Source organism: Euleptes europaea, chromosome 12, assembly GCF_029931775.1.
Source record: "Euleptes europaea isolate rEulEur1 chromosome 12, rEulEur1.hap1, whole genome shotgun sequence".
Taxonomy (NCBI): Eukaryota; Metazoa; Chordata; class Lepidosauria; order Squamata; family Sphaerodactylidae; genus Euleptes; species Euleptes europaea.
In genome coordinates, this window is record NC_079323.1 from 63,792,396 (window position 1) to 63,808,626 (window position 16,231).

A 16,231-nucleotide genomic window follows, 5' to 3' on the forward strand; every position below is an offset into this window, starting at 1 on the left:
TAATTACTAGGTAAGCACTTGCTCAATTCAGACTGAGGATGTACTCTGCAAGGAAAGAGCCTTCCCTGGTGCCATCTTCCTAACCTGAAGCAGCCCCAGACAGCTGCATTTCCCAAGGTTTGCTAACCTCCATGTGGAGCCTGGAAATCTCCCAGAATTAGAACACATGAAGCTGCCTTATACTGAACCAATTGTCTACTCAGACCAGCAGTGGCTCTCCAGGGTCTCAGGCAGAGGTCTTTCCCATCACCTACTTGCCTTGTCCCTTTAACTGGAGATGCCGGGGATTGAACCTGGGACCTTCTGCATGGTGAGCAGATGCTCTACCACTGAGCCACAGCCCCTCCCCCTAATAGAACTTATCCCCTAGATAGAACCTATCTCCAGGAGACAGAGGTCAGTTCCCCAGGAGAAAATGGCTGCTTTGGAGGGTGGACTCTATGCATTATACCCCACTGAGTTCCTGCCCCTCCCCAAACCCTCCCCTCCTCAAAGTTGGCAACCCTATATTTGCCCCATAGAGGAACGTATGTGTAGCCACCAGCAGCTCCCCAAAATCAGAAGAATGGCATTGGGGGGGGGGTAGGATGAAACCCTTTTCTCTGAGCATCACAGTCCTGAAACAAATTGAGGCTGTGCTTGCCTGGGAATTAGATTCCAGCAGGGAACTCCACTTTTGCCAAATGTCCATGTAGGGGACATGTTTGAATTGGCCTTAGGTAAGCTTGCCAGACAGGGGCTGGTAACTTTGGGAGCTTTTGAGGTAGGGCCAGGCATCGTATCAAGCAATGCTGCAGCATCACTTTCAGTTGTGTAACCAAAAGTGACACCATGGCATTGCTGTGATGCTGTAACAATCCCCCCCAACCCCTATGGTTTTGCTAGACTGCTACCACGACGTCACTTCTGGTTACATGACCAGAGGTGACCTCAAGGCTTTGCCACAATGTCACTTCCCCCTCCCTTAGTATTCACATAGATGTGTCCAGAGACAAGATGCATCTACTCCACTCAGAGATTCAACTTGTTAAGATCCGAGGAAGGGAGCTGAACCCTGAAGAACTCTAGCAAGGGGAAAGTAGGCCAATAATTGCCTAGTTGTAGGTACAAGAAAAAGCAGTATGAGTAGGAGCATAATAGTGCCTCTGCACTGCAAACTACATGGAAGAGTGGGGGGAGGCATGTTTTCATTGCTGGTGCAAGGCTATCTGAGAGGATTGACTAACCTTTGAAATAACCGTAAGTCCAATAAAACAATACAATTTTATTTAACAGAAGAGAATTGTGGTGTTAACTGGCCACAACTTATTTTCTTAACTGTAAAAAACAGCTGTAAGGATTGGCGCAGCATCTGGGGGCAGGATCCAGAACATCTGCTGACCCCAATGCAGACTGATGTTACTATTCCAGCGGTCCCGCTGGAATAGCTGGGGATGGCAGTAACGGGATATACCTGGGCGTGAGCCATTTGATAAAATCCTCTGCCATCCTAGGGAGAGACCAGCCTGGCCGCCCCAGAACTGGCTTGCCTTGCCACCATGTCTCTCCCCTAAATCCCTTATGGGGATTCCCACAACAGAGGAAAGGGGTTCGCAGACCGCTTTCCTCCCAAAATGGATCCTGCCTGATGCACACCCCGCATAAATTGTAACAATAAAGCAATACATAATACAACTATGTTATTAACTAGCATCCATGCCTAACTTAGGGAGGGAGGGTCAAAAGCCGGCAACGGACTGAAGCCCCCCTCAAGCGGCTTCTCTTTTTATTTGGAATAGACGGACCGGGGAGGGAACTATCCCCCCACGCCATTCTATTCCCCCCACCTTTTTCCAATGGTTATTAACCGCTCTCTATTTTCCACCCCCTCTCTTTGGGGGAGAGAGCTGATTGGCCACCAGGCAACGGCCCACCGAGCCCCCGAGCCCAGGACAGAAATGCCACCCTCTCGCCTGGCCCCAGCAAACCTGGCTCCAGGTGATCCTGGAACCAAGGACTTGTGGCGTGTGATGCCATGATATCATGGCGATGCTCCAGGAATTTTCCAAATCTGTCTGGTAAAAATCATAGGGATCTGAGAAACTCCTAGAGCATTACTGCAACACCATGACATCACTTCAGAGTGTATCACTTTCTCCCTCGCTTTATTCTTACTGCTCCACTGAGCAGGAGCAGAAACGCAGAGCCAGGAGGCAGGGGAAAGGATACCTGGCCGCCATAGGGAAGAGTAATTATATCATAGACGACCACAGACTAATTTTTGGAGTACAACAATTTATCTAAATATCTGGGAGTATGAGCAATTGGGTTTCTGTCTTCCCAGATAAACGCTGGTTCTCCAAATCATGTTACTCAAGGTTCCAGGAAAACAAAAGCCATACCTGCGCCGCCCTTAGCTTTAAACACCTCAGTTCCCAGAGTGAGACCCTATAAAGGGTTTGGATAGAGATTAATGAAGTGAGCCAGTGTGGTGTAGTGGTTAAGGTGTTGGACTAGAATCTGGGAAACCTGGGTTTGAATCCCTACTCTCTTTCAACACTGGCATGTGAGACGTCCAAGGAATACCAGGGGTGTGACATGGAGGCAGGCAATGGGAAACAATCTCTGAATGTCTGTTGCCTTGAAAATCCTACGGGGTTGCCGTAAGTCAGCTGTGACTTGATGGCAAAGAGAGAGTGGCCTATCTGTCCCTCCAGAGCTCTCAGTCCAACCCCCCCCCCTGTCCCCGAGAAACATGTCGCCTCTGGGGTCGTTGCTGCTGGCCCCAGGGGTGCTGGTGGGGGGGCTGTCCCTGGGTGGGTCCACATGTGGGCAAGCCCCTTCCTGCGTGTCACAGTGAGGGGCCACCCACCAGTGGAGACTATGGCAGTGGAAAGGAATACTTTACAGTGGGGGAGAAATGGGGTGGAGAGTGAGGAGAGGGGTCCCGGGGAGTGGCAAGGCACCCCAGGGTGACACGCTGCTGGAGACCAGCCAGAGTCGGCAGAGGCCATGGGCGAGATGTGGCAAGTACCTGGCATGGAGGTGGGTGACCATGCAAGGCACAGAAAAGATCAATGAGTGGCCGCGTTGGGCACTCGTCTTGTTGAGCTTCCAGTCCTGGGCACTCTCCAGTGCCAGTAAGAGCCTGTGTGGGGTGTGGATGGGCAATTGGAGTGGCGAGCTCACCGGCCACTGTCCCAGAAGGTCGGTGAAACAATGGGGGCCCAGACGCTGCCGGGGAGGTCTCACTGGCCGATCCTCATGGAGAGCACCAGAGGCAGCAGGTGTGAGCTGCCCATGCACAGGTGTTAGTGTGTGAGTGTGGTATGGTGAAGGGACCAGGAGTGGCAAGCACTGTCAAGGGCCACCACCTGGGGGGAGGGGCTGGCCACGGCAGGATGCACCCTGCCTCCAACTCACCCAGGTGATTATTCTTGGCACAAGAGAGCCCCCCCAATGGGGGAGATATTTGATAGGAGAAAAGAGCTTGTCACACCGGTCAACAGCAGATCTTCAGGTTCCATTGTCCTGCCCCCTGGGTGTGCTCCACATAATGGGCACACATTTGGCTTTACACCTACACTTGAAAATTGGTGGGTTGGGCTTTGTGAGCCCATGCCAGGGCAGAGGCCCTCTGATTGGATTAGTATTCCCATGGCCATGCAATGTCCAGATCGGGGTGGTGGTGGGGATGAGGAAGCTGCAGCAGAATGCCTCCACCTCGAGACCAGCAGCCAGGTGATATAGAGGAAAGGACCCCTCCAGATAGGGTGGTCTGGGGATTGACCTCGCCAACAGGATGGCTGCCTGCAGGATCTCCCCCTCCCCTGCTCATCCCGAGCCGGGAGGGCAGATGCAAGTGGGCAGGCTGGGCCGACGATCCGAAAGCCGTTCATGGTGGCATGCAAATGAAGGGGTGGCTTCTGGAGTGACAGTTGGGTTGAGGCATTTGGGCGCACCTCCAGTATGTTCCTAGCATCTCTCCCTCGCCCTGCTCTCACCACCCCATGCCAGTCTCTGTGCCATGGGCACTGGGGACCGACACAGAGGTTACCCCCACACCTCCAGAAAGGAATAGAGCCTCCTCACAAGGCCTGCAGCCCACCCATCCCTGAGGGCCCGCCAAGGACTCCAGTGGTGCATGCTGCCCCAACCTTGCTGCCCCCAAGGGGCTGCCACACCCCTTGATCCCCAACCCCCCTTCCTAATGGACAGAGACGTACACCAGTTCTGAGTGTCACTTTATTAGGCTGGTGTCAAGGGCCAGGTGGGTCCACAAGGCGGACTGGGAGGTGTTGACAGCTGACCAAGGCACGGCATGGAAACATGCAGCCCCCAAGAAGAGCATCCTCAGATTGCCCATGCTGGCTGGGGTGCTGCGAGGCTGGTCGGGGCAACCACTAGATAGACACCACTGTTGAACCCCAGGAGTGCCATGAGGGAGTGGGTTGGCACGTGCCGAGGGCATGGGGAGGCACCTCCACCATCACTGCCTCTGCCCCGATGGTGCTGCCGCTTCCTCAACAGCCAGACCTTGTCATCTGCAAAACCCATAAACATATTGCACTGGAGGGCAATACCGAGTGGCTCACACTCTCCCGAGGGCTCATCAGAGTGCCCTCTTATTCTGTAGAGACAGTCACCTTGCCCACGGCTCCTGTCACAAGTGTGAGCTTGCCCACCCACACACCAAGTCTGCCAGGGAGACTCGAGCATGAGACGGTCCTCCCCCAGTATCCAGGGGAGGCCCAGGCAGAGTTCCCATTGAGGAAAGTTGAGAGGTGAAAAACCGCAAAGTCCCCACCTCGGGGAGTTGACCGGCAGCATGCCACCCCACACAAGGCTTACTTGTCAGATGTGGCTCAAAGAGCCGCTTTTGAAGGATTTCCCACCCAGCCAGTCCCCCCCTTCCGGGGACACACCCACTTCCTGCCTTCCACCATTGGCCGGCCACCTATGCAAATTCCCCAGCTACCAGGGCAAGGTGGGCTGGGCGCTCACTGCATGACTGATCTGGTCGCATGGGAGACTGCATGGGGCTCAATGGGCTGCGCCAGGTTAATACCTGGAGTAACTTTGCACCATCAAAGTGGGCGTTCCTCAGCCAAATGCACTTTGGAATGGTCCGAGTGTTCGGAATGCCCCCAGGAATGCTCCTTCGGGGGATGGCAGCCGCCTCTACACTTCTGTGGCGCTGGCGCCAGCCTAGCTCGACATACGCCATTGCCCAGCCCTTTCTGGACGGCGCAAGTGCCTCTAATGCCAGTGTAAGCTCCTGCGTGCCTCCTAAGCCCATTCGCCCCCCAACCTCAGGTATGGGCTCAAAGTGTCCAAAAGGGCATTGTTCCTTCTCCTTTGGAACATCTCAAACTTTGTGGAATTTATGCTTCCCATAGCAGAGCCATCGTGCGATTACAGTTCCAAAAGTAAGATAAAGTTACCGTTTTACATATTGCTTTTCCAGAATGGCTGGACTGGAATGGCAAAGTTAAACCTGACTGCAGTGCACAGTCAAGTTTAATGAGAGGCAGGATGTGTAGCTATTAGACTGTTACAGCGCACTTAAGTTACACTCTTCTAAGCACACTGACTTCACTAGACTTGGAATTAGGTCAGAACCTCACTTGGTTATGCAACTTAGCTTTGGGGCAGTCCATCTCTCTCAGCCTAACCTTCCTGCGAGGATAAAGCAGGGGAGGGGGACCTATTTATGCAACCCCTGAGTTCCATGGAGGAGGGGTAGGATAAAAATGTAACAGAATGTAGTAATAATAATTTTGGTGTCCTCGACATAGAGCACCCCACAAATGGGTGAGATCAGCAGCTGCCCTTAGCCAAGCATTGTGGCTTCCCCCTTTGTGGAAATGGTCTGCTTGAGGAGGACAAGAATGATTCCACACTTCTGTCATTCCACAGACTGTGTAAAATGGAATCAGTTATGAGGGAGCTTTCATAAAGGAAATAGGGTTATTATTTATTAAACTAATATTGTTCATATTATCTTATTTGAACTGCATTGATTTTGAATATTTAAATTCCAGTTGCTGCATTATTTGTGGTACGTGATATGGTATGTCTTTATTTTATTGGACTGTTTTCCTAACTTTTTAATCTGCTTTTGATTGTCAGTGAGAAAGGCAAACTATAAGTACAGTAAAATAAACAAAAAATGTGCAGCTTAAAGAACTTATAGCTCTTTTCCTGGTTGCTGTGCATAGGTGAAAAGGAAAAAACCCCCCACAGAGTTTGAGTGTTCAAAGCTATTAACATATACCAGTAATCCTGTCAGGAAGGTAAGTGTAGACCTAGGGCTGGGAGTAAGTGAAGTCATAGGTGAGATGAAATGTGAACCAAGGGCTTCCAGGACAGATCATTCTCTTAGCCACTCCATGAAAAGGTGTAGAGTATCTTGTCCTCATCACTAATGCATCGCAGCTAATCCCGAGTCCCCACTGCTTCTCTTTAAAAAAAAATTAAGGTCTGAATGTGATAAGAACCTGTAAACTATATAATTGCTCCAATAATTAAAAGTCACATTTCAGAAATCCCCTCCATCCTCATTGTGCACAAAGGATTAATTGAAACAGTGGGAGAATTATTGGTTAAGGAATTAATTTCTCATTTTTCTAAGCATCATAATTATATTAATGATAATTGTTTCTAAATGCTAGGCTTGCAGTAGCCTCCTCCACACTCAAAACCTACCTCATTAAGCCGGACTCAAGTCTTTCATCTTCCCTAGTAACTTAAACTGAGTACATACCATGTTGCAACCTACGTCAGTAACTATGCATGAAACTTGAAAAGAGGACCTCCCGTCTCTTCTGAATTGGCCACTGAAATTCCAGTGCTTGTAGCTGTGGTTTTATAATTTATAATCCTAGGACATTTCCTTGTATCTGTGAGCCCAAATTCAGGGCTGTGTTGCTTTACACAAAAATTTCTCCCTGCATGTTCACTAATACACACACGTACAAAAATCAAACCAACATATATACACTGTCACTTGTGGAGAACATTCAAATGTTTGTCTTTGACAGGTAATTATTAATTGGGAACCCCTGGCAGAATAGACATGGTGCTTGATTTTCACGTAGGGCAGTGCATGGTACTGTGCCTGGATTTGTCCACGCAACAGTGTCAAAATCTTGTTGAATGGAGTGGCTCTCCTTTTACCTCTTACCAGTTTTGTTGGTCTCTGAAGCCTACATTCCTGTGCTGTTTTATGCATATGCTCAAAAATCCTGAACATGCTCTCACACCTGAATGATTTTCTAAAAGTAAAAAAGTGCGTATGAGATCAAAGAAAATATTTGCATGTCTAAAACTACTCATACTTGTTAAATATTTGCTGCTTTTAGCCATTGTTTATAAAGTGCTTTGGGTCAATCAGAGATGAAAGGTACTTTAGAAGCAGGGTTCAAAATTGTTCAGATAGTCCTTTTTATCTCCTTTGGTTCGCTAAGATAGCAAACAGATGAGCTGCACAGAACTCTTGAAACTTGAGAAATATGTTCCTGATTTCTTCGGAATGAAAAGGAACAGCACTTTAGCTAACTCAGTCTTCATGATATTTATTCCAAACTCTTTAATAATAATAATACAATATTGTATTTATATGGCATCTATATCCCCACCCCCGCATAACAAATATGGGGTCAAGTACGGGGTCAATTTGCATCAGGAAAATGGCACAGAGGAAACGACTAACTTAGCTGTTCTTCCTCAACACATCGCTAAATTAGCACTCCTCCTTTGGCTGCATTTACCTATTTTCCCCGTATACATTCTCCTTCTACATTCCCTTACATTAAACAGTGTACATGAATGGGTAGTTTGTGGTCTTGCTCTGACATCTCATAGGTTTACCAATCCTCAGGTGGGGCCCAGAGTTCTTCAAGAATTACAAGTGATTTCAAGACTACAAAGATCAGTTCACCTGGAGAAAGTGGTAGCTTTGGCGAGTAGACTCTATGGCAGGGGTGTCGGACTCAATTGTTATGAGGGCCAGATATGATATAAATGTCACTTGGTCAGGCTGTGCCTCACTGGCCCAAATCGAGGGGCGGGGGTGGCTGCCTCGGTTGGCTCGCGGACCGGATAAGAACTCTCATGGGGCCGGATCCTGCCAGCAGCCCTTATGTTTGACACCCCTGCTCTGCGGCATCACATCCTTTCTGGGCTCCCTCCCCTTCCCAAATGTCACCCTTCCCAGCCTCCCAAGGGTGCTGCTAGTCTCAAAAAGGTTGGAGACGCCCTGTGTTAGGGCATATTTGCTCTCCCCCTTCTTTTGCCTTCCTTACTTTTCACATTAGGTTGGATCCTACAGATCCTGCAGGAATTTGCCTTTTTTTTTTTTTTTTTTGCTATGGTACTCTGAAAGATTATGTACAACTGACTGCGGAGGATATAAATATTGACATTCAATTTTCCAATTGTTCTTGCATTATTCCCACTCATCTCCACAAAATTAAATGAAGATGGAGTTACAACAAAAGTTCATATAAGTTCACTGAAGTCAACGGGCTTAGAACGGTGTAACTCTGCGTAAAATGACACTGCAAGGCTAATCTCTCTCTCTGTGTGTGTGTGTGTGTGTGTGTATGTTAAGTACTGCCAAATCGCTTCTGACTCTTGGTGACCCTATGAATCAAAGTCCTCCAAAATGTCCAATCGTTAACAGCCTCGCTCAGGTATTGCTAACTGAAGGCTGTGGCTTCCTTAATAGAGTCAATCTATCCCATCAATTCTATGATTCTATGATATCTCATCATAGCAGCAAGTAAGGTTGGCAGGTCCCTCTTCGGCACTGGCAGGAGGTTTTTGGTGCCGAGCCTGAGGAGGGTGGGGTTTGGGGAGGGGAGGGACTTCAATGCCATAGAGTCCAATTGCCAAAGTGGACATTTTCTCCAGGGGAACTGATCTCTATTTGCTGGAGATCAGTTGAAATAGCAGGAGATGTCCTGCTACTACCTGGAGGTTGGCAACCCTAGCAGCAAGGCTAAGTAGACTTTTGTTATTAACTTCCAGAATTTTAGCATAGTTCCTACCACAAGGGACATATATTATGTGGCCTCATATCCCAACCCAAACTTGGTTAGTAACTTGTTAGGAATGCTTACATAACCAGTCACAACAAGAATTGGCAGTGGCAATAACAGCTATAATACATTTCCATACAACGCACTCAAACAACCCATAATGATAAGGAATAGAGTTTTTCCATAAACTACAAAGTGTAGATAGGACAATAGGTATTCTTCCATTCATTAGCTCCTGTTAGCTCAGTTTATCACCAGCAGTAGAAACTCTAATTAGTGCATAAATCAGTCTTCATAATTGTACTGAATGAATGAGATGACCTTAAATTATTGTAAATGTAACAGGAAAACATAATACAAATCCTTTGCATCCCAAGGAGTAGTTACACTTATTATTGACATTCACATTATCTGATGCAATTTTGCTGAAATGAAATTTTCATATAGTTTTTACTCTGTATAACTGAAAGTGAATAATAGCTGCCTATTTGCTGCCCAGAAACACTACTTTTTTTTTTTTTTACAAGCCAGACAGTATGCTGTGCTATATACAGACTCTCATACCAGAAGATCGTGACACCTCTTCTTGCTTCTGGAAGTTTTAATTCTCCTAACCCAGTTTTTCACTCAAATAACCACTTGAATAAGCTATGCCTGCAGGAAAATTTAGAGCATGTTGAGATCTGTGTTCACAGCCTGGGAAAATAGCAGAAGAGGGAGGAGAGGGAATGAAGATAAGATACATTTGCCCCCAGGAGCAAGTTTCCCATTCTTTCTTCTGGTTTTGCAAGTAGTTTTAACTTGTATTAGTACACATGGACACTCATTGGGCATGATTCCACCTTCTTCATGCAGACAAGGCTTTCTTTAAAGCTTGTCTGGTTGGGGTTAAAATTAGCAGATCTTGACTTCATACACCATAAAACAAACAAATGAAATACTTCTTGTATGACTCACCCTGTCTTACATGTTGCTGTTGCCTTCATTAGCTTTGTACAAGCGGTTGAATCTTCGAGCACAAGAAGGTGTGTCAGCATTAACTATGAGTATAGATCAGTGGCTCCCAACCTTTACAGAGTATGAAGACCCCTTTTTAACATAAACAATGTTGTTCACTCCTCCTCCTTCACATGATAGTACTTGTAAGAAATAGTTGTTTCCAATGATTGAGAAAATGCATACTGACAAAAAGATCAAAATGACAGTGCTTAGTGCATGTATCGATTTGTGGACTCCTTGCAATAACTGTGGCCCCCAGGGATACCCAGACCCCAAGTTGGGAACCATTGGTGTAGATGTTTGCAGTGAAACAAGGAAGAAACAAAGTGATTTTCTTCTGGTCTTGGTAGATCAGACACTAGCCAATACAAATATTATTTAATTAAGATATGCTTGCCAACCGTGAGAACAACGCCAACCTGATATCTCAGAAGCCAGAAGAATGACTCAATAAGGCTTCTAGTCAGGGGCCCGTCTAACTAAATTATGCCTGGTAACACACATTTCATCATATTACGGTGTAGTTCTAAGGAGGTAAGCCAGTGTCTGAGCTCTAGTACTTCAGGTGGGAGCTCACATTACTGAACGCTTTGCCATAATAAACTCCCTCCACATTTAAAAAAATTAACAAACTAGTTTAGAACACTTCTCCCTTACTTTCTTTGTGAAGGGATTTCTTTTATATGAGGAAGCCTTCACTCTCAAGAATCCCCACACAGCCCAAAGTTCTGCCATTGCCATGAGAACTAGGCAAAAGTGATGCAAAGTAATATGAATTATGGGGGGGGGGAGATCAAATTTGCTCAGATACAATGTATAAAAGGTACAGAATTCTGTATTGTTAATGCAGAATTTATCTTGATGCATAAACATTTTTGAAAATACAACCTGAACACTTATCTTGCCTGACGTCTTATGCTTGACAAGAGGATATCTCTTGTCTTGCCCTCATCTGGATAATAACAGAATACATGAAATAATCTGAAGCATCAGATTAATAATGGGGATATCTAGGTTCAAATCCCCACTCAGCCGTGAAGCTCACTGCGTGACCTTGGAGTAATCAGTTTGGCTCTCTTTCTCAGCCTAATCTCACCTCACAGAGTCCTTGAGAGGATAAAACAGAGAGGAGAACGACGGATGCCACCCTGAGCTCCTTAGAGGAAGGGTGGAATAAAAACTATGAGATAACTTTCAGAGAAATAACTTGCCATCTAAGTTTTAAAACAAAGAATAAAAAGAAAAATATTATGTAGCTGTAAAAATGATATAATAATGCAGATAGTAATGTGTGTGGTACTTATGATAATGAGCCTCTCTCAATTGAAATTTTATAATGTTCCCTGAGCGTGGGGAAGAGAAAATAAGGAGCTGGGCCACAGGGCTCTATCATTTGTCCACAAACCCTGGGGACAAACTGGTCAAAAGAAAAGGGAGGGAAAGCTGTAAAGGGCCTTGGGAAGGGCCCTGGGGAGACAAAAGAGCTGTTCTTGTTCTGAAGTCAGGACAGACATAGTCAGTGGGTTAGGGAAGACCTGTGCCTCCTGCATTGCGTGCTTCAGACCTGTATTTACCAAGAACTATAGAAAACAGTATATATTACTTATTCATTTTGTGCTCTATGTTCTATATATGTTTACTAAATCCATTATATTTTGTCAAAGAACACAGATTTTAATGGTTGTGATATATATTTCTAATTATTTTGTGTGTCTTGTTCAAACATTCAGCCCTGCCCCTGCCGATAACCTTTACAGAAATTGCACTCAAAAACTGGACAATTGCAAGGAAAAGCCTTGAGTAATTTCAGTGTCTGACAAAACTGATCTCCATTTAATAATCTGACTTTCTGTATTATCATTCCAAGTAATTAATAGAACGGAACCTCACTTCTACACATTCAGAAATCTGGAGAAGAAAGGAAATGATAAGATTCCAGTCAGCACGGCAGTACTGATGACTGGATTACCAAGCAGTGGCAGGCATATCTTGGGAAATGGTCATCTGTGTTCACCCAGTGTGAATAAACTGCTTTATTTCCCGTCTGTTGTGCATTAAAATTGGACTAGTTTATGGCAGTTATGTTCTGACTAGACCTAGTGATTAAGAAAATGAGATGTAAGCTATGAAGCTGGTGGTGGTGGGAAGTGCTGTTAAGTTGCAGCTGACTCCATAGGGTTTTCAAGGCAAGAGATGAACAGAAATGGTTTGCCATTGCCTGCCACCATGTAGTGACCCGGGACTTCCTTGGTGGTCTCCCATCCAAGGACTAATCAAGGCTGACCATGCTTAGCTTCCAAGATCTGATGAGATGAGGCTAGCCTGAGCCATCCAGGTCAAGGTACTATGAAGCTACCTGGTTCAAATCTCTATCAGGCATGAGTTCCCAGGATGACCTTAGACTCATCAACACATCTACCTTTAGGGATGGTTGTATTACAAAACGTGCTATATAAATAGTACCATATGATGCAGCTTTTAACGAGTAGGTTAAAGCCAACAGATTTTCGGGTTAATGTCTTATTATGACCAAATAATGCGATCAGCACTCTCCCTCCCTTTCAAACATAGCATGATCTAATCAGATAGGAAGAATTTGAAGAGGCAACAAGCTGAGATGCTGCACTATCTATTTGGAAAGGACATTCAGGGGTGTGACAGTAGGACTCCCTCTCTAACAGGCAGCGGTGGTTAAAAAAAATCAGGGAGCCTTGGGATATAATGAGAGCTTGGGGACTGGTCATGAATAAAGTTCCAGTTTTTGACACTAAATGAGCAGCTGATGTGAAGGCAAGTCAAGGATGACACATAGTGGTTTTCTCACTATGAAGCTTCTGTCATGTAACGGCTAGAAAATAGAAAATGAAGGACATATGGATATAATATAGAATGAGGAAAGGAATTTAAATGGTGATCGTGAAAAATACAATTTTCAGTTTAACTCATTGCTGATTATATGGGTTTTTTGTTGGTTTTTTGTTTAGTTTTATAGCATTCACTGTTATGCTAGGCAAAAAGATTCTTGTAAATATTAACTACAGATGTAACTGAGTCAATTTGTGAGTTAATTTACTAGGCAAAGAATACACAATTTTTCAAACATACTAAGTTCTTCATCTCTTGGCTAGGAAGAATTGTTGGTCACAAAGGCAGAGGCAAGATGAACTTTTATTCATTCTTCATTAGCAACTGCTGGGCTATTTCCCTTTGTTTTTCGAGGGTACAATCACTGCTATTTCATAGAAGACAGAACTTAACACAAGATATGGCAAGTACATTTATTAGGCTGCAGAAATGCCAACTTCACCCTAGACAGATAGCAAAAGATCTTGAGCTTAGCAAGTGCTAGTTGAGGCTGCCTCCTTGTGGTCACCCTAATATTCAGTAAACGGTGCATTACTGTTTGCACCCAGGTAGTATATTGCTGTGGGGTTCTGAGCATGATCCATGCATCGGTTATTACAGGTGGAAGAATTAAAAGATACATGAAGTAATTACAAAATCCCCCTTAATTTGCAAATATCCAAGATCACAGAATGTACAAAGGGTAAAATGCCTTTATTCAAATATGTGTTTATTACATGATCGAAGAAAACTGGTGAATTCACAGCCAACTAGCAAACTCAGTTTCAGTGGGAAATACTGCTCTCCAGGACTATTAACTAAATGTAATTTTTACTCAAAGAACAGTTCTGGGAATACGTTTATCAATTTATAGGAGTTTCATAATAGGAGTTTCCACCATAAACTTGAAACAAGTTTTATTTTTATTTTTAATTATAAGACCATAAATGCTGCTCAAATATCAGACTGGTTGCTTGTTTCAGCTGAGGTCCTCTCCCCGCCGCCCCACCGCCTTCCTGGTAGAAGGGCTTCTCTTTCACCATAATGGAAATGATTAATGAAATGAAGTACATTTCACATCACAGACAATTCCCACCCTACTGCCACCCATTTATTTTTTCCATTAGATACAGGATTGTCTAAGCTAGAAAAAACAAAGCATTTCTTTCTCCTCAACTATGCTCTTACATCTCGTAGCCAGGCTAGTGAATCCTAGTTCACTGTGACTTTTATACTTAAACCTGCTTGGTTTAAGATTTTTGAAACTGCTGTAGCTGTATTTTTCTTTTTCTTATTTCTCTACCTTGTTAGTTGAATGTATTACAATCCCTCTGTGAGACCTCAGCACTCCAAACCAACCAATACAGACTGGGGCTAACCACCTTTTGTATGAACAGGGTGGTGTCTGTAGATCAGGAGACTCTCAAGGCCACTGTATGTTAAAACTGACGTGTCACCACCTTACATGTCGTTCTTTAAGCTCCTTCCTTCCACCTCTGTTTGGTATCCAGCAGTTGCTGCTGCTAAGTGCCCCCAGGGCTCATTCAAACCCATTCACAGTTTGGAATCTTCTTTCAAGTACAAACTAGTAGCTGTACATCTGCTGCTGCTGTTCTGTTGGAACCTGCTGCTGCCCTGTTTGTGGTGGCGTTGGCTGAGCCTGAGTCTGCAGGACATCGGTTTGAGGCACTGCTCTCCACGTCAAGGGATGCTGTTCTGACATCTGGCTCCCTAATGGAGCAATGGAGTTCACCAGAGTTGTTAGGTTTATAAAGTGCGCCACCGACTGAGGACTGGTTGCTTCAGGCTGTGGCTGTATTTGAATATCATTTTGTCGGTTGCCATGCAGCATGGCAGAACCAGTAACTGTATCAAATGTCACTGTGAGAATTGAATTGTCTAGTTGTAACTGGCGTTCAGGAGTTGCAAGATGGCCTACAGCTACAGGTTGTAGGTTTGTAAATGGAGTCCCTGCTAGAGTGGTGATGGGAGTGACGCTGATATTGGTTAGACCAACAGAGCTAGAAGGCGCTGTAACATTTGGATTGCCAAGGGTCACCACCACCTGAGGACAAAGACAATCGAAATTTTAATAGTGGCTTTAATTAGCAAAGTAATCATCAGTACTGGATAATTCATTCGGATTGGATAATATATTTATTTATAAATTGTAGATTTCATGCGAATTTTCACTGGAACTGGGACTTGCAAAAGAATGTTCACCACTGATGGAGATGTCATAAACAAACTGAATTACTAATTCAGTTCAGTACATTTCATGACAAACATAAGATTGTCATTAATATGAAAGCATCTGGATCGCATCCTTTGTACTTAAGATTTACTACATAAAACTAAAAGCACCACTGTCGCAAGAGAGGATGGTATTAATTTTAATTACCTCATCATTCCTTACAAGTGAAAACAGGCAAATAAAGCAGCATTTTTTGGCCTTGCCCCCAGCCTGGTGGAACTCTCTGTCCAATGAGACCTGGGCCCTGTGGGACTTCGCACAGCTCCACAGGGCCTGCAAAATTGAGAGGTTCTGCCAGGCCTGTGGTTGAGGGCAGTAAATGTTCTCTTACCTGGCTTCCCCTCCCCTCTCCCCCCTCTTTTCCCTTTTAAAATATTGAGGCTCCCCACGCTGGGTACGCTGGGTTTCTCCGAACCTGGAAATGATGCTGTCGTCTGAGAGCCATGATCAGAGCGCCATTATTGTTTATGTTTTAATTATTTATATGATAGTAATTCTATGTTGTTAGCCGCCCTGAGCCTGGCTTTAGTTGGGAAGGGTGGGATAAAATTACTACTACTACTACTACTAACAACAACAACAATAATGATAATAATTCCAAATAAAACTGGAATTAAAGGGTGTGATGGGATGAACTTTAGGTTTTACTATCTTAGCAAGAGTCCTGGGTCATTTGACCAAGAGGTTGTCAGATCTGTGTGGATGACACAGCTATACAAAAAAGGCAGGGGCAAGCTTGGATCTCATAGCTAATAACTGCTTTGACTTTTACGGAAGAAAAGGCTGCTACATTTCAGATTCTGGAAGGATGGGCCTTTCCCCACTACCCACTCCACAATGCTAGGGTCACCAGTGTCATCAGCAGGAAGCAAGTGGATGTTCGTAAAATGCAGCTGATTATTTTCTCATATGGGAATGAGTTTAGCTACTGAGTGGGAACTCGCATTCAGACACAGCAAGACATTTATAGATCCCTTTCTTATGGATCCCTTTCTGACCCCATTCACCATAATGATGAGCAATACACAATTAATCACATAAACAGCCCGAAACAACTCCATATACTTGTTAGAATATTTTAATAGTTCCAGCATCTACAGTCCATTTTAAA

General features: G+C 44.9%; 1 protein-coding gene and 1 non-coding gene across 2 annotated transcripts in view; both read right to left on the bottom strand.

The window, feature by feature from the left end:
• Nucleotides 1-272: 272 nt before the first annotated feature.
• Nucleotides 273-344, bottom strand: TRNAG-ACC (transfer RNA glycine (anticodon ACC)). Its single transcript has one exon. It is a non-coding gene; the product is annotated as a tRNA-Gly (tRNA).
• A 13,982-nt stretch (nt 345-14,326) lies between these two features.
• The window catches only part of PRDM15 (PR/SET domain 15), a 63,873-nt gene continuing 61,968 nt past the window's right edge, over nt 14,327-16,231 (bottom strand). Inside the window, exon 26 of the mRNA XM_056858554.1 lies at nt 14,327-14,931. Within this exon, the coding sequence (XP_056714532.1) occupies nt 14,452-14,931 (480 nt within the window). The 3' untranslated portion in view covers nt 14,327-14,451. The remainder of the gene's footprint in view (nt 14,932-16,231) is intronic.